The 23,531-nt window shown below is 36.5% G+C and overlaps 1 protein-coding gene across 4 annotated transcripts in view; it reads left to right on the top strand.

Moving 5' to 3' along the window:
• AKT3 (AKT serine/threonine kinase 3) overlaps positions 1-23,531 on the top strand; it is a 273,074-nt gene that overhangs the window by 145,746 nt on the left and 103,797 nt on the right. For 3 of the 4 annotated variants that reach the window (XM_065935620.1, XM_065935621.1, XM_065935623.1), the window contains 2 exons: positions 16,889-17,000; positions 22,561-22,705. In XM_065935620.1, coding sequence (XP_065791692.1) covers positions 16,889-17,000; positions 22,561-22,705 — 257 coding nt within the window. Of the gene's footprint in view, positions 1-2,075; positions 2,189-16,888; positions 17,001-22,560; positions 22,706-23,531 lie in introns of all 4 variants that reach the window. The other variant, XM_065935622.1, reaches the window with a different exon arrangement.

Consider the following 23,531-nt stretch of genomic DNA (forward strand, 5'->3'; position numbering starts at 1 on the left):
TCCATGGTTTATAAGATATGATATATTAGAAGATCACAGAACTTGGAATCAGAAGACCTAAGTCTGAGTCTTGGTTCTACATTTTTACTGGGCAAATCGCAAAACTCTCTTGATCTTCATTTTTCTCAGCTTTAGACATGAGGTTATCTGCTGTTCAGGATTAGGATGGGGGTTAAATGAGGTGATATATGTGAAAACACTTTGTAAATTACAAATGCTAAAATACAAATAAAAGTAATAGCATAAGATAGAAAATGCTCAGTAATATTTGCTTCAGCTCAGTTCAGTCACTCAGTCGTGTCCAACTCTTTACGACCCCCTGAACTGCAGCACGCCAGGCCTCCCTGTCCATCACCAACTCCCAGAGTCCACCCAAACCCATGTCTGTTGAGTCGGTGATGCCATCCAATCATCTCATCCTCTGTCGTCCCCTTCTCCTCCTGCCCTCAATCTCTCCCAGCATCAGGGTCTTTTCAAATGAGTCAACTCTTCGCATCAGGTGACCAAAGTACTGGAATTTCATCTTCATCATTAGTCCTTCCAATGAACACCCAGGACTGATCTCCTTTAGGATGGACTGGTTGGATCTTCTTGCAGTCCAAGGGACTCTCGAGAGTCTTCTCCAACACCACAGTTCAAAAGCATCAGTTCTTTGGCACTCGGCTTTCTTTATAGTCCAACTCTCACATCCATATATGACTACTGAAAAAACCATAGCCTTGACTAAATGGACCTTTGTTGACAGAGTGATGTCTCTGTTTTTTAATATGCTGTCTAGGTTGGTCTTAACTTTCCTTCCAAGGAGTAAGCGTCTTTTAATTTCATGACTGCAATCACCGTCTGCAGTGATTTGCTTAATTGAGTTAAATGGTAGCCATTCCCCCTTTTCCAGTTAAACTGTATCAGAGTAAGGTGGAAACTACTCTATTGGGTTTTCTTTAAAGACATTGCAAGTTTTAAGTAGAACCTATGTACAACTAGCATCACTGACTCAGTGGACATGAATCTGAACAAACTCCAGGAGATAGTGAAGGACAGGGAAGCCTGGCACGCTGCAGTCCGTGGAGTCTCAAAGAGTAGAACGTGATTTAGTAACTGAACATACAGATCTACAACAAGATTGAAATTGAGAATGACTCCTCTTGTTTGGTTTGGGGGAAAAAAATCTCAATTGTATTTAATCCCAAAGAGTTTGTTTGTAGATACCGGGCTTTCTTATAATTAAATAACATGTGCTAGACCCCTCAACCATGCACACGGCCTCCTTTTGGAAAATGAAGAACATCACTGCAGCTGAAAAGGCAGCACCACTGGACTGATCTCAGAGGACCAGGGTGCAGACCAAATTCTTTAATTAGAAGATTTAATACTTCTTTAATTAGAAGTATTTTGTTTTTTTAATAAAGATAACAACATCCCCAAATGTCTTTCTGACTGTTCTAAGAGGATCCTTTGATTACTATTCACTGGGGGGAAATTTCACATTTTTTTGGTTCTTCCATTAGATAATTACTTTTTTGTGAGATGGAGTGTGCAGTGGGAACTGTTTTTAATGGAAGGTAGTCAAGGAGTGGTCAGCTTCAGTAACCTATATTAATATGAGGACATAAAAGAGGTCCCAGCAGAACCAAGCTTCCTTCCTCCCTTCCTTCATCCTTTTCTTTTCCCCTTCCTCTCTTCTCTTCTTCCTCTTTATTTCTGCCTTGCTCTCTTCCTCCTTCCCTCCTTCCTTCTCTCATTCAACTTCCTCTTAGGTCAGCAGTCATCTCTTGCTTATCCAGAGATACTTGTGTGAAAAATACTATGTGTGCAATAATTTTCACTGAATTGTTCTTAAGTACGATTTCCTCTGACTCCTTTCTTTACTTCCTTTTCTCACCATCTTAAGTAGCAGCCTCATACACTTGTTCTGTTTTGAGATTTCCAACTTTGTTTGCATATGATTTAAAGTAACACAATTTGGATACATAGGAGTTATCACTTAATATTTAAACAAATTTTTAGGAAATCTAAGTTCAAATGAATATTTAGAAAGTTTTTATTGAGGGTTTATTGTGTTCTCAACATTGTACCAGGTACTGAGGGAAAAGAGAAGGAAATAAGGAAACCAACCTTTCTTTGAGCCTTACTATGTGCCAGGCCCTTTCACATATGTTATCTCATTTAATCTTCACAACAACATTCTGAGGTAAGTATTATGTTCTCCATTTTAAAGAGACTGAGAGATTATGTGACTTAACTGGCAAATGGCAGAGTCAGAATTTCAGCCCATGTCTAACAGAATGCTAACCTTGAAGTCTGCGTTCCTTTCATTAATCCACAGATATAGCCCTTGGATTTGAAGAATTTATAATCTGCTAGCAAAATATGCCACAAGCCCTTGGAATTAGTATTTTTTGAGATTGGTATTTTGATGGTTCAGTTCTGAAGTAGGTTTATAATGAATATATTCAGTAAGTTTTAGGAAAAGGGGGTATCCTTGAGGAGTAGATCATCAAGAAAAGCTTCATTGGAAATTGAGATTGTTTGGAAAAATAGTAAGATTTCAAAAGATGACGTATATTCCAGGTAACAATCACAATAATTTGAAAAAATTATTTCTGAGAAACTTCGGTTGAATCTCTTCTTGTTAAGTTAAATGGGTATGAAACCCTCAGAATATGGATGAAACCTCCAGATGGTATGTTATTTCTTGTCCCTGTATAGACTGAAAGATACCAAAGGAGAAAGAAACATAAGTGACAGGAATAAATATGGCACCTGAAATATTTAGCAGACTGCCATAATCGTACCAGTACTTTGTATGATTTCTCAGTGTCAGAGTTAGGCATTATGTCCTCTATTTGCTGACTTGGCTTTTACATGAAGTTTCTGTCGTCACATTGCTATTCATCTTCTCTCCTAGTAGAATATAAAATAATTTTACTGATACAAATAAATAATTCTATTTTAAAATACCATCTTAAAGGCACTATTCTTTCTTTAGTTAAAAATAGTTTGAACTGTAGGTTTTAGCTCGGAAAGGGGCATATCATCTGTTCACTGTTTTTTAACCTGACCTATTTTATGTAAGAGAGCCAAGGTGGTGTGACTGGGGAGCGAATAGTGGGCGTGGGGTAGGAGGACCACCACCTGCAGCCTGTGTATGATAAGCAGCTATGCTGGGGTTTTGCATAATTTTTAACATTAAATACTGTTAGGTTAGTGTACTTCAGTTTTTCAACCACAGTTTTGCTAAGTGTATAACACTCAGGTAGCCTTTGGTGCTGAGGATCCTTGTACTATTGTTTTCTCTTATTACTGATCCTGTAATTTTCCTCTGTGATACCGTTCCATATCTGAAGAGTGACAATAATCCTTTTTATACACTTTTCTGTGTATACTCATTTATGGCCTAATTAAATCTATAGATTGTTTTTGGTTAAGTTAAATATAGATAAAGTGTACCTGATTTACATGTTTAATATTTATTTTTTAATTTAGTTTCTTTTCTAGGAAGTAGAAGCTTATTTGTAATTACTTTCTAAAATTTTAAATTAGGGAATTCCCTGGCAGTCCGGTGGTTAGTACTCCGCTCTTTCACTGCTGAGGGCTCAAGTTAAATCCATAGTCAGGGAACTAAGATACCACTGGCCATGCACTGCAGTCAAAAAAAAAATCCCCCAAAATTGTAAATTAAAAAATGATTATACGCCCATTACTTGCTCCTTTAATCCTATTTTACTTATAATTGGGCTTCCCAGGTGGCTCACTGGTAAAGAATCTACTTCCCGACTTACAATTAATACATGTGAAATTAATAGAGACTTAAGGAAGTAAAAGGAAGAGAACTAACATTGTTTAAGCTCCTATGTATAAACTACCTTATTTACAGCAACATAACAAGAAAAATATGAGATAAATGTTACCTTTAAAAAAAAAAACTAGTGAAGCTGGGGCCTTGAGAAATTAAGAAATTCTCCTAGACTCTCAAAGCAAGTACTTGGGAAAACTAACAATGATTTGGACCGGACTGTATAACATCTGGGGCTTCCACAGTGGCTTAGTAGTAAAGAATCTGCCTGCAACGGGGGTTCGATCCTTGGGTCAGGAAGATCCCCTGGAGAAGGAAATGGCTAACCACTTCAGTATTGTTGCCTGGAAATTCCCATGGACAAAGGAGCCTGGCGGGTCACAGTGCATAGGCGTGCCAAGATTTGGACACGTCTGAAGCAACTGAACAAGCATGCATTTCTCACACCTGGCTTGAGTTTATTTAATCATAAATGGGGTTCAGAGATAACTCTTCTTCAAGTAATGCTTATTCAGCACCACAGAAACTTTGTGGTATGTCAAGTATTATTAACAGTAAGTTAGTAGCAGACTCTTGTTTTTGAGAGGTATATTGTATATAACCTTGATATTTATGCTTTAGTAGAGGGACAGGCATGGAGGTGGTAGCCGGGTGTCTGATTATTTGATAGAAATTTATTATGTAATATTGGGCCAGTCACTTCACCATCCCTGGTATTTTATTATTTGTGATATGAAGGCGTTGGCATGAAGAACCTCCAAAGTCTTCTAGAAGTCAATGATTTGCCTATGAGCCACAGATAATTTCTTGGAACATTCAATCTTTTGAGAATTAATGCAAATAATAATTTACCACTTGTTGAGCATCCGTGTGCTATGCATTTTATATGTGTATTATTAGTCACGATGATATTTTTGCAGGATACGTAATGTCTCTGTTTTATAGCTGGGGAAACTGGGCCCATAGAAATTGCCCATGGTCATGCATTTGGTGAACTTTGGGACTTAAAGCTAAAACCACAGCTTTCAGGTGTCAAGGCCAGTGCTTTTTACACATCACTGCTTAACTAAAACATCTCTGGCTGCTGTGGGGTCTTGCGGTAAAACGTTTTCTAGCATAGGAAGCATAGGTAGGAGGTGTGGGCTTTCCTTCCTCTAGATTATATGTCAGTGTCATGGATTGAGTCTTGTCATTCTCAACTAGTATATGAAAATACGTTTCAGAGCTTTCGGATGTTCCCATTTAAGGAAACTGAAGCTAAATGCAGAGAATTTACTCTAATAAGTGAAGATTTCAGCCTTCCTCTTCTATGAAAAAAGGCATAAGAGTTCTAGAGACAGAATCGTCTGGGTATTAGTATGAATTATATGATCATTGCATTTTTAACAAGTTAGGCTTGAGGGACACTTTTTTTTTTATCTTGCTGCAGCTATATACTGAATCACTGCCTTTTGGTTTTTTCCCCTATATCTTTGTTATTTTAAACCTTTGTTATATTTTGAGTAAAGTTAAATGAGGCTCAAGGCCACAGTGAGGGGAAGGACCTTTAAGCCTTGGAATTTAGGAAGGATAGAGGAGCATTCTTTTGGGTTGGAAATAATACATAATCAAGCAGATGCTAATGAAAAAATGAAATGCAGAGAATGAAAAAAGAGGCAAGGGTGCCTGTTTGAAAGTTTTATGGAGGAGAGTACATTGCCCCTTTATTACAATAATGTTTCTGCACTATAATAAGGTCTTTCATTGCAAGTTCAGCTTTTTTCATTCATTTGTTTTGTGCTCTGCTTCCTGTTACTAATTGTCAGCACAATGGTCTTCCAGCTATGAAGTCTCAGTGTCCTTTTGGACCAATTTGTCATTGTCTTTCTCCCTCACCCCCAACCCGTGCACTATTACTATGGTTGCATTTTTAGACATTTTTTATGTTTTAAAATGGCAATGCTTTTGAAACATGCCAGAATAGTTCATGCTAATTGAATCATCCATCCAGCAACAGTTATTGCTTCCAAAAGCACACTGATAAAGTTTCTTTCTCTATAGGATAGTCTTATAAAGTAATTAAAATATATAATACTTTCTTCATAGCATTTCATATGATTTGTTTCCTTTGAGCTTTACAGTTGTGCTATGGACGTAGGGCATTTTGTTAAAATATTTTTGTTAAACTATATTAGTTACAGTTCTGCTGTTACCTCCTAAATTCTTTGGGATTTCTGTGCCTTTAGGAACTTCTATTTCTGTTGTTTTCCTTCTCATGGCTCTGTACTCTAACAGATAGATTATCTTATCATTAAGGAATCAACAAGATTGACTTAGATTGACAAACCTGAACAAGTTCTGATTCCATCAACTCTATTTACATGTTAATTCGTGTTAGTTTTAACATTTGGGCCAATAAGTATTTCAAATGTGCTCTCAGCTTTATATCAGCAATCTAATATTGACAGAAAGGCATTTTTTCCAATGTAAGTTTGGTCAGTTTTCTCTGGGGGAAAACTGTTTCAGTATTCTGCCTGTCACCTGTTTCTGTCACTTTAGTATTGCAGAAAACTTGAAAATAAAATATAAATAAGTCTTGTTATAAATAAAAAATAAAACATTTCTTCCTCTCTTGTAAGAAGCTAACATTCCTAAAGCAGTATGTGACATACAAGAAGGTCCAAGAATTTAGAGCTAGAAAATCTGAATTTAGAGACTCGGCTTTACAGCCTTAATGACTTGATGGTTTTGAACAAGTGACTTAAAAATCAGACAACCTTCATTTTCTTGTTTGTGAAATGGAAATGATGAAAATACTTTAGAACTTTGTCAAGAGAATTAATTGAGAAATCGTACATGTAATATCTTAATCTTGTGGTTAAGCTGCTAATAACATGCTAGAATAAAGACTTAGTAGTTAACTATTGAAAAAGAATGAATTTTGGAAAAATATATAATGGAAAACAGTTTTCCTATTGACTTAAATTGTCAAAGATGAAATTTGTTTCAATTCTGCTAGAGATGAATGAGCTGATTCTTCCAACATATGCTGTTCCTTTGGCTTACCAGTTAAACTAGATTATAAATTAAGTATTTTTATACTGCTGCAAGGACTTCCCTGGTGGCTCAGACGGTAAAGCAGCTGCCTGCAATGCGGGAGACCCAAGTTTGATCCCTGGATTGGGAAGATACCCTGTAGAAGGAAATGGCAACCCACTCCAGTATTCTTGCCTGGAGAATCCCATGGATGGAGGAGCCTGGCAGGCTACAGTCCATGGGGTCTCAAAGAGTTGGACATGACTGAGTGACTTTATTATACTGCTGCAAAGACCCAGAGACTTATTTGTGGTTGTGATGGAAGCTTTTTAAATAAAAGTTTGAGTAAGACTAATCAGGCTGATAGTATGTAGGACAACTCAGACAGGAGACAAGGCTGGAGAAAGGGACCATCTGGGAAACCATATTAGGGGTCCAGATTTTGGTAAATTCGCTGGTTGGATGTAGCAATGAAAATAAGGGATGGTTCAAAAGACATTACAAAAGAACTGTTGCAGTGAGTGTTGTAGGCTTAGCCATGGGTTGAAAGACAATCAAAGATGACTGAGGATGTGTTTCTTGGATGATTGGTAAGATTATATAGTATTAAAATGAACAGAAGCATTGTGTTGTGCTAATTTTCAGTTTGGAAGATTAGGAAAAAACACCCATTTAGATATGTTGAAAATAAAGAAATAATAGGTCCTCAAAAGAGCTGCCAGTTTTGCCATAAAGAAATGGAGCTTGATGGAAAGGCTGACACTAGAGGTGTAGGCTTGACATCAAATGTCACGTCTTAATTTTGGCAGAGTCATGTGAGAGACTCCCCAGAGTGACATCCAGAGTCCTTACCAGGTCACTGAACATCTTTTAGAGCTCCTCTCCTAACATACTCCAGAAGTTACTTTAGTCACACTGCACTTAAGAGTTTCTGACATGTCTGAACTCTCTCCAGCTGTGGGTCTTTGTTCTTATAGTTCCTTCAGCCCAGATCACTCTTCCCACAGGTAGCTGCATTGATTGCCCATTTCACTAAGAGAGACCCTTTCTAACTAATCTTTCTAAAATAGTACTACATTCCCTTTTTTTCTAACTTGTTGCCCTGTGTAATTTTTCTTCACAGTACTAATTAGCACCTATTATGTTATAAACTAATTGTTTTTCATGTTTATTGTTTGATCACTTATCTTCTCAGTAAAACACAAGCTTTATGAAAAATACGGACTTTGTTTTGTTCTCTGCTCTATCTTCAGTGCCTGGGTTGTTGCATACTGTAAGCACACAATAAATATTTGTTTAACGAATGTCTAAATTTACTAAGGATAAAATTATCATAAAAGAAAAGTGTAGCACAAAGTCCTCAGCATAAGGGAGCAGCTCAGTTCTAAGGAAGAGGACCTAAGAAAGAAGATTAATGAATGGTCAGAGAGTTTCGGGTAAAATCAGGCAAGGCTGTGTCACAGGACCCTGGGGGAGTACCTCATGGGTAGGGAGCCAAGAGCATCAGATGCAGCAAAGAAATGAAAATGAGAAAAACAAAAATATATCTGATGAGAAGAGATTTCAGGAGACCAGTATGAACCACAGCTTATGTAAATGGTTAAAGAATATGTAACAAAGGCCATTTTTGTAAATAATGGTTTTTAAAGGGAGGGAAAGGAGCATTTAGTACATGTGCATCTTGCTCTATATGTATATTTATTATTTATTCACCCTGGTATGCATTGATAAGCAACTATGAAAAATGAGTAGAAATGGTCACATTGATACATGGAAGCTTGAGGTATTTAAGTTGTAAATTAGAGTTAATACAACTAAATTGATTTTTCTAATAGTGATACCTTTCTTTGGTGGTTCAGATGATAAAGAATCCGCCTGCAGTGTGGGAGACCTGGGTTCAATTCCTGGGAAGATCCTCTGGAGAAGGGAATGGCTTCCCACTCCAGTATTCTGGCCTAGAGAATTTCGTGAACAGAGGAACCTGGTGGGCCACAGTCCATGGGCTCGCAGAGAGTCGGACATGACTGAGCGACTTTCACTTCTCTTAAACTTCAATGCCCAAGTGAATAATCTGATTTTTAATTTATGTTCAGTGAGTTTCATTTACTAGAAGGGTCTTTGTTTTAGATATTAAAATACACATTTTATTTAAAAAAATAATTTCCTTGGACATTTTGATACATATTTTGTGAAAAGAATCTAATATTATTTTGGAAGGAGTTTCTATCATAAGCTTGACTTTTTATCATAAACATTTTCAGAGATACAGATAAGTAGAGAAACTAGTATTGAACTCTCATGACTGTTGTATGCCTAACAAACTATTGTTGCCTAACAAACAACAGAACCAAAAAAAAAACCTAGCTTGCCTAATGGTATATTAGATGTTTGCATGACTGTTAACAACTCTGTTAGGAAATGCCTCTTGTTATTTTCATTGTCTTAATCATTGTCCCACAATGACCACAATGTGTTTTTACCTGAAGTTTCAAGTATACAGAGGGTATGCAGAGAACAGTTGTTCTAGAAGACTTTTGAAGTGTTTGTTTGTTTGTTTGTTTAATTAAAAGCAGGATATGGTGGACCAACAAAATTGAAATATGTTGATGGGGAAAATGTTGGCTCTAAAATGTATTATTGGTAAATGGTGGTGTCTATGGTGACCATATTCATTAAATAACAACGAATTAGGAGAGGTTCACCATAACATGTTGTGATTTCAAATACAAGCTAAATCCACAAGTAGTATTCCATGTTACAACCAAAGCAGTGAAGTTTATGATAATGAAAATGTCAGGATTTGATATATGTATCATAAAGTGAAAACCTCTTATAGAGTGGAATATAATGTTAATAACCCAGTCTTATTCCCGTCTTTCATAGAATTTTGTATGTTATAAAATGTGAGAACTTTTTTTTTTTCCCTATCCTATTTCCTTATGTGGAGAAAGTTTTGTTGATGCTGGGTAATAGGTAAATGATTCAGACCCAAACAGCTAGAAACATGCAGCTGGACCAGTGCTAGTTTGGAAATCACTTTTTTGTCATAAGTAGTTGAAATTTTTATTATAGCTAGCTTTATTGGTATTGTAGTGCATAGAATCCAGCAGTGAAAAGATCCGGAGGCTCTGCTGCCCTCCTGGCTATGTTCTTTCCCTTCTGCTTCTCATCTGAATCCACCTTTCCCCTACATGCCTGCTTGGAGAAACAAAAAATGCCAGGACCAGTATCCTACTAAGAGTAGTTCTCATCCCTGACCGTCTCATCGCCATGGTGTGCTCAGAGCCAGGAGCAGACACACTGGGGCCTACCTCCCTCTCCAGACATTGTTACCAGTGAAGATTATCCTGGTTTTCTTTGTAGGAGAAAAGATGTCACGCTAGGGAGAACAGTCAAGCTTAGCAAGGTATGGGGAAGGCACAGAGGAGGGAACAGCCAGGCCTGCCTTCTGCAGAAGATCGCTAACCTTTTTACAGGCAGTTTTCTTAACAGTGTATTCTTTCCAGATAAGAATGGAATGTGGTTTCAGACAGACCTGGGGGTAAAGCCTTATACAGGTACTTAAAATGAGCTAAACAAGCTGTGTGTTTGTGAGCAAGTTATTTAGCTAGTTTCAATCTCAGTCTGCTCATTTATAATGTGGAGGATAATAACAACTCTTAGGTTTGACCTTCAGGTGAAATTAATATTTAGAAACCTCTAATGAGTACAGTGCCTGGCACATAGTGATCTCAATATATATATATCCTCTACTGATCTTGCTATCTACCATGGTACCTGCCACACCTAAGCTATTTTCCTCTTAGTGGAATGAATAAATCTCTTTAAGGTTGATGAGTTGAGTCTTAACTGGGTGCTATGATTTTCTGCTCCCTGGACAGTAAAAACTTTACATAAAGAAATGTTCTTTTCCCTCTTATAAAGAATATCTGTAATAGTACTATAATATGGGGCTTTAAAGATAAACTCTCCTTATGGTCATTATAACTCATAGTTAGCATTATTTAATTTTGTGATTTAATAATTAGATAGAATATATTATTACCCCTTTGTTTTCCACACCATATGTTAGTAGAATTATTTTTAAAAGAATATAGTTAGCATTTAAATAGTTAAAATCCTTGAAATAAGACCTAATCTTTGAAATAAAATCTGGACAGGTGATATCCAAAAACTTTTTTGGTATGTGTATTTTTTATCTGGGATCTTGCAGTTCCTCTGTTTATTTGGCTTTCAAGTTTACAAAATAATTACAGCTTTGAATAAACTTGGTCACCTGTGGTTCAGAGTGGTTCTAAAAGGAGAACATTTGAGGTTCAGCTTATAGTTTAACTTGGTCAAGCTGGTTCTTTGAAAAAGTAAGTAAAATTAATAAAGCCTTAGCCAGACTCTTTGGGAAAAGGAGGGAGAGGGCTGAAATCAATAAAATTAGGAAAGAAGTTATAGCAGACACCACAAAAATATAAGACAGGATCATGAGAGACTACTGTAAGCAACTACGTGCCAGCAGAATGGAAGACCTAGAAGAAATGGACAAATTCTTAGAATGTACAACATCCTAAGACTGAACCAGGAAAAAATAAAAAATGTAAACAAACCAATTATAAATAGGGAAATTGAAGGTGTGATTAGAAGACTCCCAACAAAAGTCCAGAACTAGATGGCCTCACAGACGAACTCTTATCAGAAGAGTTAATACTCATCTTTCAGAAACTTCCAAAAAATTGCAGAGGAAGGAACACTCTCAAACTCATTCTATGAGGCCACCATCATGTTGATATGAAAACCAGACAAAGAGACAACAACAAAAGAAAATTGCAGGCCAGTATCATTGATGAACATAGACATAGAAGTCCTCAACAAAATACTAGCAATCTGAGTCCAACAGTGCATTTAAAAGGATCATGCTGCTGCTGCTGCTAAGTCACTTCAGTTGTGTCTAGCTGTGTGTGATCCCATAGAAGGCAGCCCACCAGGCTCCCCCGTCCCTGGGATTCTCCAGGCAAGAACCCTGGAGTGGGTTGCCATCATACATCATGATCAAATGGAATTTATCCCATGGATGCAAAGGTATTTCAGTATCCACAAATCAGTCAGTGTGATACACTACATCAGTAAATTGAAGAATAAATCCATATGATTATCTCAATAGATGCAGAAAAGCTTTTGACAAAAATCATTCATTTATGATAAAAACTCTGGAAAGTGGGCATAGAGGGAAGATGCCTCAACATAATAAAGACAACATATGACAAATCCATACCTAACATCATACTAAGCAGTGAAAAGCTAAAAGCATTTTGTTTGTGACCAATAACAAGACAAGGATGTTCACTCTCACTGCTTTTATTAACATATTTTTGGAAGCTTTAGCCACAGCAGTAAGAGAAGAAAAAGTTATTAAAGGAATCCAAATTGGAGAAGAAGTAAAACTGTCACTGTTTGCATGTAACATGACACTATACGTAGAATATCCTAAAGATGCCACCAGGAATATATTTTACTAGAGCTCATCAATTCAATAAAGTTTCAGGATACAAAATTAATACTCAGAAATCTATTGGATTTCTATACAGTGAATTTAAAATAGGTAACCAATAAGGAATAGATCCTGATGCTGGGAAAGATTGAGAAGAGACGGGAGCGACTATAGATGAGATAGTTGGATAACATCACCAACACAATGGACATGACTTTGAGCAAACTCCAGCAGATAATGAAGGACAGGGAAGCCTTGTGTGCTGCAGTTCATGGGCTCACGAAGAGTTGGACACAGCTTAGGGACTAAGCAACAACAAACCAATAAGGACCTACTGTATATAGCACAGGGAACTTGGCTCAATGTTCTGTAATAATCTAAATGGGAAAAGAATTTGAAAAAGAATGGATGCTTATGGGTCTAACTCAATCACTTTGCTGTATGCCTGTAACTAACACATCATTGTTAATCAACTCTAACATAAAAATTTTTTTTAAAAAAGAAAAATATGGGTTATGATATAATAAAAGTTAGCTACCTGACATTTTATCTAAGAATGCTTGTCTATTTCTCTGTATTAAATTGTTCAGCAATCATAGATAATCATTTAGTTAATACCTTTTTAGACTCTATCCAAAATTTCTTCCTTAAAAAGAAACTGAATTGTTCTACCTTGAGTTAAGAATCTTTACTAAAAGGAAAATATTCTTCTAAGTATTGATTAACCAGTTTACTTATTAGCCGTCTCCCTTTTAAGAATCCTCTTTAAAAAAGTAAGTGTTTTCAGACATGCACTGTGCTCTGAAAACGTTCATGGCTTGTTTTTCTTCACTGTAGAGAGAATTGTGTGCTGTGTTCATGTTTCCATATTATGGCTAACATAAGAGAACCCAGTGTTTCTACTTACCGGCTTACTTGTTTATAGTATGGTAATTTAAAGTTTCAAGTGGTTTAAGTTTGGAGTCAGCTATTTAATTATATTTGTTTATGCACAGCAGTAAACCCTGAAGTGTGGTAGAGTATTCTCCTCTCCAGATGTTGACCTGTCACTTGAATATTGTGGACGGTTCTTGGTAGCCACTTCTTTCTTTTCTGCACTTTCCTGCATTCTCAAACTTACTTAGTTAAATTATGGCTTTGCTTAAATCCGATCCTGTGTTCCCCATCTGTACCCATGCAGCTGAATATATCCGGGGAAAAACATGACCCCCGGTGATACTCTAAATTCCAAGAGATCTTCCTGACCAAGAAATGGAACCCACATCTCCTGCATTGCCAGGTGGGTTCTTTACCACTAGGGCCACCTGGGAATCCCCATTAAGTTCCATTGGACCCTTAATGCCATTTAGCAGTCATGGGTATTTATTTACCTATCTGTCTGCTTCTAGAAGGCTATTACATATCTTCTCTTTTCTCAAAGCCCCAGTGCATCCTCATCCAGCCTAATTCTTAAGGATGGCTTTATATCCTGATTCATTGAAAAAAAATGGAAGCAATGAGCAGATAATTTCTACTGGCTCCTACTTTCATCTATACCCCTAACTGCGTTTGGACTCCTTTACCCAATCTTCTCTCCAGTTCCATCACTAAATTCTCTGTACTCCTGACTACAGCCAGCCCTGTACTTGTTCAGTGAATCCTTTCCCTTCCTGATTATATAAGGAAGTTGTACCAGAAATTTTCTCCTTTCCTGTATCATCAAAATTACCTTCTTGTTGGATTATTACTATCAGGATGCATTCACTTGGAAAATATTTGCTGAGTGTCTGCTATATGTTAGGCACAGTTATAGGTGCTAAGAATATGTTAGTAGAGCTTACGTTCTAGTTGAAGAAACAAACAGTAAAAAAATAATATATTAAGTTAGTCATCTCATATGAACAAAGATGGAAACATGTTATGAGAAATAAAAAAGTAGAGCAGGCAAAAGGGGTTGGAGAGTCCTGGGAAAAGGATACAGATTTTGGCATTGAACATCATGGTTGAGGCAGGCTTCACTGTGAAGGTTTTTAGATTTAAGACTTGAAGGAGATGGGGGGGTTAGCTAGGGGGTTGTGTGAGGGGAAGAATACCCAGCAGAGGCACGACTAGATGAAAACCCTAAAGACAGAGACTGCAGTGCATTGTGGAGGAAGTGCAGGGTGGCAGGGTAGTTGGCAGAGTGACCTGAAAGAGAATCCTAGGGGGAGAGGTGAGAAACTTCATGGGACGGGCCGGAGGTCCAGATCGTGTAGGACTTTGCTGATCATCTAAAGGCCTTTGTCTTCTGTTCTCAGTGAACTGAAAACATTGCAGTTGTTTTTTGTTTTTTTTCCAATTGTTCATTTTAAGGTTTCTGACTGTAGGTCTCTGCAGAGAGGATCAGAGGAGAACTGTTCTAAGGTTTTGGGAACATTCATGTCAGAGACAATGATGGCTTGTTCCAAGATAGTGGAGGAAGTGTGAAGTGATACTAATATATCTTGAAAGCAGAGTAAACAGGATTTCCAGAGTGAGATGTGAGAGAAGAAGGAACTTAAAGATGATCCCAAGATTTTTGACTTGAGCAGCTGAAAGGCTGGAGGTACCATCATCTGAGATAGAGAAAGCTACAGTTAGGAGGTTGGCAAGGGGAGCAAGAGTGGAAGAAATCAGGAGTTTAATTTTGAATGAGTTCAGATGTCTCTCAGAATGCAGTTTCTATATTTAGTAGCTTATCTGACCTGTCCACATCTGTAAGTAGGAAGATCCAGTTTTATGGCACCCGGGGAGGTTTACGCATTGGGTCATGAGAGCCTCAAGTATAGTAGCATCAATGGAAAAGTAAGAGCATATGCTCCCAGTATCAAAAAGGGAGGTCACCCATGTTTTCAGTTTGAATGATGGAAAAATTAGGAAACCCAGGTCTAAGAACAGATTTAGAGGGAAAGATAGTAGGTTGGATTTTAGGTGTGGTTCCAGTAATTCAACCAGGTAGAAATAACCATTGTATAGTTAGAATAGAGATTGTATAATTAAAATAGAGATCCAAGATGGAAAGAAATTTGGCTGAGACCATAAAAACTTGTTAGAAAAGAGGAAAAAAAAAAGAGAGAGACCCTTGACGAATTGTCTCTTTTAGTGTGAAGAGTAAAGAATTGATCCAGTGTGATTAATGACTTTATCCTATAAAGACCTATGTAGTTGATAGTTGCTAATGGTTGAACTAGCACAAAACAGATAAGCAGTGAGAAAACACTGCTGAGTTTGTCAACTAGGGGTAAATTAGTTTCTTCTAAGAGAAAAGTGTCAGCGGACAACCCTATCCTATTCACTCGTGTTGTCCAATACCAGATGGTAGCCCACCAGATTTCCCTGTCCATGGAATTGTCTAGGCAGACTACTGGAGTGGGTAGCCATTAGGGGATCTTCCCGACCCAGAGATGGAGCCTGGGTGTCCTTTATTGCAGACGGATTTTTTACAATATGAGTCATCAGAGAAGCTCAGGTGTATACATAATAATAGCAGATAACATTTGAAACTTAACATACTGAAAACTTAGTATGTGTCATATATTACACTATTATATCTACTCATTATTAATCCCCTGATGGCCCAGATGGTAAAGAACCAACCTGCCAATGCAGGAGACCCGGGTTTGATCCCTGGCTTGGGAAGATCCCTTGAAGAAGGGAATGGCTACCTACTCCAGTATTCTTACCTGAGGAATTCCATGGATAGAGGAACCTGGTGGGTTATAATCCATGGGGTCGCAAAGAGTTGGACATGACTGAGCTACTGACACTTTTATTATTAATCCCCACATCACTTTTTGATGTAGGTACTCTTATTGTTTCCCCATTTAATACTAAAAGACCAGACAAATTAATTAACTTGTCCAAAGTTCCATAGTTAATGGTAGGCAGAGAAGATCGTATCCAGGCTCTGTAGTATTAAAAACCCATGCTTTTCGCCACTACACTATGCTCCTTTTCTTTGAAGTCTTCATAGATAATCCTTGACAGAACTTATCACTCTTTGACTGACTGACCCTAGGTGACTCTAGAGTTTTAGGGGGTACTTACTGTCAAAGGATTATAATCTAGGTAGGCATAAGGACATCGTCTTAAAAATTATAATATTAGATACTCTATGCTAAGTGAAAAATGAGAGGTACAATAATAAACAATGAGAATATAGGGTGGGGAATGTAATGATAATGTTATAAGAATATAGGGTGGGGAATGGTCAGTCTAGACTAGGTTTTTATAAAAGACTTCATGGAAGGAGTAGAATTTGATACCTTAGAGGACAAGTATTCTTTTGACAATTGGATATGCCTAGGGGTAAAATAAATAGGAAACATTCCAAATAACAGTGTTAGCTGGAGCAATGGTGTAGATACAGGAAAGAGCAAGATGTATTTAGGGAGAGTTTAATAGTCCAATTTAGCTGGGCATGTGACCAGAATGGGCAAACGATTAGAAAGGAATACTGAAGTCAGGTTTTGAACAACCTTGAGTGAGATCCATAGAAATCTGTGAAGTTGCAGTGGTTTGTTTAGAATGGAACTCTGTAGCTCTCAACTGTTTACTTGTTTAAATATAAGTATATTCAAAGAGACATTTTATTTTATTTCTAGAATGCCAGTTAATGAAAACAGAACGACCAAAGCCAAACACATTTATTATCAGATGTCTCCAGTGGACCACTGTTATAGAGAGAACATTTCACGTAGATACTCCAGAGGAAAGGTAAGAAACTCATTTTTTCTGTTTTGTGAAAAAGCAGCAGTCAGTCTAAAGATGTATGCGTAATCTGACTTGACCACTTGTCAATATATTGGTAAAATGCTATTCAGTTCAGTTGCTCAGTCGTGTCCGACACTTTGCGACCTCATGAACCGCAGCACGCCAGGCCTCCCTGTCCATCACCAGCTACTGGAGTTAACCCAGACTCATGTCTGTAGAGTCGGTGATGCCATCCAACCATCTCATCCTCTGTCGTCCCCTTCTCCTCCTACCCTCAGTCTTTCCCAGCATCAGGGTCTTCTCAGATGAGTCAGCTCTTCGCATCAGGTGGCCAAAGTATTGGAGTTTCAGCTTCCACATCAGTCCTTCCAGTGAACACCCAGGACTGATCTCCTTTAGGATGGACTGGTTGGATCTCCTTGCAGTCCAAGGGACTCTCAAGAGTCTTCTTCAACACCACAGTTCAAAAGCATCAATTCTTTGGCACTCGGCTTTCTTTATAGTCCAACTCTCACATCCATATACGACCACTGAAAAAACCATAGCCTTGACTAAACGGACCTTTGTTGACAGAGTGATGTCTCTGTTTTTTAATATGCTGTCTAGGTTGGTCATATCTTTCCTTCCAAGGAGTAAGCGTCTTTTAATTTCATGGCTACAGTCACCATCTGCAGTGATTTTGGAGCCCAGGAAAATAAAGTCAGCCACTGTTTCCACTGTTTCTCCATCTATTTGCTATGAAATGATGGGAGCGGATGCCATGATCTTAGTTTTCTGAATGTTGACATTTAAACTGACTTTTTCACTCTCTTTCAATTTTATCAAGAGTCTCTTTAGTTCTTCTTCACTTTCTGCCATAAGGTGGTATCATATGCATATCTGAGATTATTGATATTTTTCCCGGCAATCTTAATTCCAGCTGTGCTTCCTCCAGCCTGGCGTTTCTCATGATGTACTCTGCATATAAGCTAAATAAGCAGGGTGACAATATACAGCCTTGACATACTCCTTTTCCTATTTGGAACCAGTCTGTTGTTCCATGTCCAGTTCTAACTGTTGCTTCCTGACCTGCATATAGGTTTCTCAAGAGGCAAGTCAGGTGGTCTGATATTCCCATCTCTTTCAGAATTTTCCACAGTTTATTGTGATCCACACAGTCTGTAGTCCCTTAATTATTCTGTTTCTGGTATAATAGATAAATGACAGGCTTACAAAGATATTAAAACCTATAGAAGTGATGTAAGATATACTTTTAAACAGAGGACTGAATACTTAAAAGTCAAAATATAAATTAAGAAGGTCACCAGACTACATTTTAAGAATTATGTAATTGATTGTGGTCATATTGGGAATTCTAGCGCTGGTGATGGCAAAAGGTTTTAAACGGTGTGCCATTGTGCAAGTGGCTTCCCAGAATGTTATGCTGAGAAGGATTCTGAGATTGGGGCTGAGCTCAGTGAGGGAAAACATCAGGTGTGATTGGTATTAACTGTCATCATTGCTAAAGAGAGGGATATTAGCAACTAGCACACCAACATCAGGGCCACATGTCATCCTCCTGATCTACTGTCCTCGAATTTTATCTTAATATTCTTTTATTTGGTGGCTCTGATACTGATTTAAGTCCAACAACCACAAAATAATTTTTCTACACATGTTACCATATTTGATCCAAATCAGAAACTTTCTGAAGTTAAATGTTATTAGCCTTACTTTTCAAGTGAACAAATTAAGTCCTAAGAGACTTGTTTAAAATTTAAAACAAAAACAACCTCTTCCTCAAATGTGGTGAAGTATTATTTTAGTAACACTTTTTTGTCAATAAATAGTAACTAATAAAGTATGATTGATTACTTTAGGAAATATAGAAAAGAATGAAAAATTACTCAATTCTAATTCTATAACCAGACCTAGGGTCTGATAATATTTTCTTTAATATACTTTCCATCTGACTCAGTGCAAATGTGTAAAGGTCTTTGGTATACATAAAATTTGGTATGTCCTCCCTTCCCACGTACGTCTGTCTTCCCTATGCATTGCTATATGTTGGATCTTCAGTTTTCTTATATGTCTACTCATAACCATGGTTGAGCCCATGGTTGAGTCCTATAAATGAGGTATGACTCCCTGCTGCCTACTTATGTATCTCCTTATATCCTCTGTATCAAGTTTGTCTCCACTGTAATCTTTGTTTGCCTTTTTCTCTCTTGATTATAAGACTCTTGACTAGCAAGTATCTTATCTTCCTTGCTTATTATTTTATCTTTAGCATGTAATTGAAGATCTGACACAATGTTTGTTGACTGGCTGAATGAATGGAACTTTTCCCATGTCAATACATAGTCTTTGAAATATTATTCTTAGTGAATTGTAACATCCCTTTGAAACAGTGATTGGTTTTTCCATTTATGTTGGCAAAGCTGGACTTAAGCCATATCTTAATGCTTTAAAATACCTAGTTTGCTGTTCTTCCAATATCACACTACTTTTTAGAAAAGTAGGAATAGAAGAATAAGGAATAAACAGATCCTGAAGTTAACAGAAACAGACAACAAAGACTGGAGTAGAAATGAATAAAATAGAGACTAAAAAGAAAAACTAGAAAATATCCGTGAAACTGACAGCTGGTTCCTTGAAAAGGTAAACAAAATTGAAAATCCTTTAGACAGACTCATCAAGAAAAAAAGAGAAAAGGGCAAAATAAAATCTGAAATGAAAGGGGAGACATTGCAACCAAATCCACAGTAAAAGAAAGGATCATAAGAGATACTATGAACAATTTTACACCAGTAAAATGAACAACCCAGAAGAAATGGATAAATTAATAGAAATGTGCAATCTTCCAAGACTGAACCAACCAGAAAGGAGTATATGAACAGACCAGTTACCAGTAATTGAAATTGAATCAGTTAAAACCAAAGTAACAAAAACAAAGCCTTTCCAACAAACCAGAGTTCAGGCCAGGTAGAAAATATTTGCAAGCAATATAATCAATAAGGGCTTAATTTCCAAAATATACAAACTCATATAACTCAAAAAATGAAAAACAATCATCCAGTTGAAAAATGGGCAGAAGATCTAAATAGACATTTCTCCAGAGAAGACATACAGATGACCAATAGGCACTTGAGAAGGTGCTCAACATCACTAGAGAAATAACAAATCAAAACTGCAGTGAGTTACCTCCCATAAGCCAGAAAGGCTATCATTAAAAGTCTACAAATAGCAAATGCTGGAGAGGGTGTGGAGAAAAGGGAGCCCTCCTCTACAATTAGTAGGAATGTCAGTTGTTGCAGCCACTGTGGAAAACAGTATGGAGATTCCTCAGAAATCTAAAAATAGAATTAGCATATGATGTAGCAATCTCACTCCTGGGCTTATATACATACAAAACTATAATTCAAAAAGATACATGTACCTTTATGTTCATAACAGCTCTATTTAAAGTAGAAAACAGAGAAACAACTAAATATCCATTGACATATGAATGCATAAGGAAGATGTGGTATGGTTTTACAATGGAATATAACTTACCCATGAAAAGGAATGAAATAATGGCTTTTGCAGCAACATGGATATAACTAGAGATTGTCATACTAAGTGAAGTAAGTCAGAAAGAGAAAGACAGATATTGTATGATATCATTTATGTGTGAAATTAAAAGTATGACACAATTGAACCTATCTGTGAAACAGAAACAGAATCATGAGCCTGGAGAACAGCCTGGTGGTTGCCAAGGGGGATGAAGTTGGGGAAGGGATAGAATGGGAGGTTGGGGTTAGCAGATGTAAGCTTTTATATATATAATGGCGTTGCTATATAACATAGAAAAATGTGTTCAATATCCTATGATAAACCATAATGGGAAAGAATATATTAAAAAAGCATGTGTGTGTATAAATATATATAAAACTGAATCACTTTGCTGTATGGTAATAATTAGCATTGTAAATCAGCTGTACTTCAATAAAAATATTGATCAAAAAAAGAAGAAAGAACTATAGCCCAGTATACTTGTTACTATTGTGAATGCAAAATTTCTTAACAAAATTTTAACAAACCAGATTCAAGAAAATATGTAAAAAAGGTCACATGTTATGACTAAATGGAGTTTATCATATAATGCATTTGTATTAAATCTGAAAATCATCCAACTAAATTCACTATATTAGAAGAGAAAAACGACATGGTCATTTCAATAGGTGCAGTAAAGGCATTTGAAAAAAATCCAACACCCTTTCATAACAAAAACACTCAACTGGTTATGAATGGAAGGGAACTTAATCAACTTGATTAAGTGTATCTACAAACAAACTACAACTTATATAATATTCAGAGGTAAAAGACTTGATACTTTCTCCCTTAACATCTGTAACAAAATAAGAATGTTTGCTCTCACCACTTTTATCTAATATTGTACTGATAGTCTGCTCTAGACCATTACAAGGCAAGAAAAAGAAATAAAAGGGAAACACATTGGAAAGGACGAAGTAAATAGCTCTTCTTTATAGACTTTATGGTTATATGTGTGGAATATTCAAAAAAATAAAAGCTATTAGAACTAGTAAATGAATTTATTAAGGCTATAGAATATATGGTCATCATACCAAAAGCAATTATATTTCTAAATACTAACAGAAAATTTGGAAAATAAAAAAAAATTTGAAACTCCAAAATAGCATAAAAGAATACTTAGAAATAAATTTAGTTCATGGTTTGTAAGACATTTTCACAGAAAATTACACACACTGAATTGGATAATTAAACATCTAAAATGGAGAGCTATACCATGTTCATGGATTAGAAGACTTAATTTATTAAGATATCAGTTTCCTCCAAATTGATCTGTAGATTTGATTTAGTTCCACTTAGAATAATAGCAGAATTTGTCTTATGAAATCTACAGACTGATTTTATACAAATTGTATATGGAAGTAAATGATCCTTTATCTGATAGCACAACTGTCAAAAAGTAAAAGCCTCATATTACTGCTCCTAAATCCTATTATTTAAGTTGCAAACTATGCCTATCAGTTTTTTAAAAAAGAAACTTACCTATGATCTGGGAACAGTTTTTGCCTGTGAAATGTTTTTTCGAACTTTTTAAAAAATTTATTTCTAACTGGGGGAAAATTGCTTTACAGTGTTGTGTTGGTTTCTGCTGTCCAACAACGCAAATCAGCCATAATTACACATCTGTCACCTCCCTCTATTGGGCCTTAATAGAGAAACTTGAGTGTGTCAGTGACGGACTTAAAGATGTGTACAGAGAATTAAGATTTGGTCATATGTTTAAATAATTTTTACTCAGTTTTCTTAAAATCATCATCATCATCTCCTCCCCTTCTTCTTCTTTTTACCTCCAAGTAAATGCTAGTATTGATAAAAACTTTAGGCCTGTGATGTAAAATGCTTCTAGGATCAGCTTCAGCTTAGAGTTACGGTGGGGGATTTGTATTATTTTGAAATAGAATTTATGCTGACTTTATATTTTATAGAAGAGAAATATTTGCATCATTTACGGTTCTTTATTATAATGGGAATTTTTTCCTCGTTTTTATAGGGAAGAATGGACAGAAGCTATCCAGGCTGTAGCAGACAGACTCCAGAGGCAAGAAGAAGAGAGAATGAATTGTAGTCCAACTTCACAAATTGATAATATAGGAGAGGAAGAGATGGATGCTTCTACAACCCATCATAAAAGAAAGGTAGAAGAGAACATTTTATTCCCCTCTTCAGCACAACATTTATGTGTGTGGAAGAAATATGTCAACAATTGCCATTTGCAAAAATTGTTAGCCAGTTATCTTATGATATGCCATTACATTGGTGTGAATGGTTTTTAATCAGGTGAATCTTAAACCTGTCGTTGTTTAAAACCACATGATTGAACCATCACTTTATTCCAGTATTTCAGCAATTAGCACTGAATGCTGGAAGGGCTTGTTAGGATGCAGTGACTGATGTGCCTTCATACTACTTTGTAATTTGCATTTTTCCCTTACTGTTTTTAATACTATTTTAGAAACTTGGAAATAAAATGTTTTCCCTAATGATTTGGTCTTTTTCCATTTGGCATTCTGTGTTCTCCTGAAAGCAGAAGCTTAAATGGCTCTGTGAACTTCCTGCTTGGTGCTCCAGCCTCACTAATATCAGCAGGAAAGTGAGCAGTCTTGGAAATTACAGCTTTTTATTTTAATGGCTGCTTCTAAGCCAGTGAGGGAAACAGACTTTTCCTATCCTCAGTAAACACCAATTTATGTATTTATGGGAATTGTGAATTATGTTTTTCATTACAATAGAATATTGAAAAGCATCTTCCTGTGCAAAAAATGGTATTTTAAGATTAAGGGTGTAAGTGTTCGAAATAGATGAACATGCCATTTTTTTATGTTAGAATATATTATATTAGATTTTAAATTAATCTTCAGGTTGAGAAATGCTAATTCTTAAGGTAATTATCCATGTAACTTTGTATTAGCACAGTGATTAAGAACTCTTTGGTGTTAGACTGCCTGAGTTCAAATCTCTTTT

The sequence above is a fragment of the Muntiacus reevesi genome, chromosome 5 (assembly GCF_963930625.1).
Source record: "Muntiacus reevesi chromosome 5, mMunRee1.1, whole genome shotgun sequence".
In the NCBI taxonomy this organism is placed as follows: Eukaryota; Metazoa; Chordata; class Mammalia; order Artiodactyla; family Cervidae; genus Muntiacus; species Muntiacus reevesi.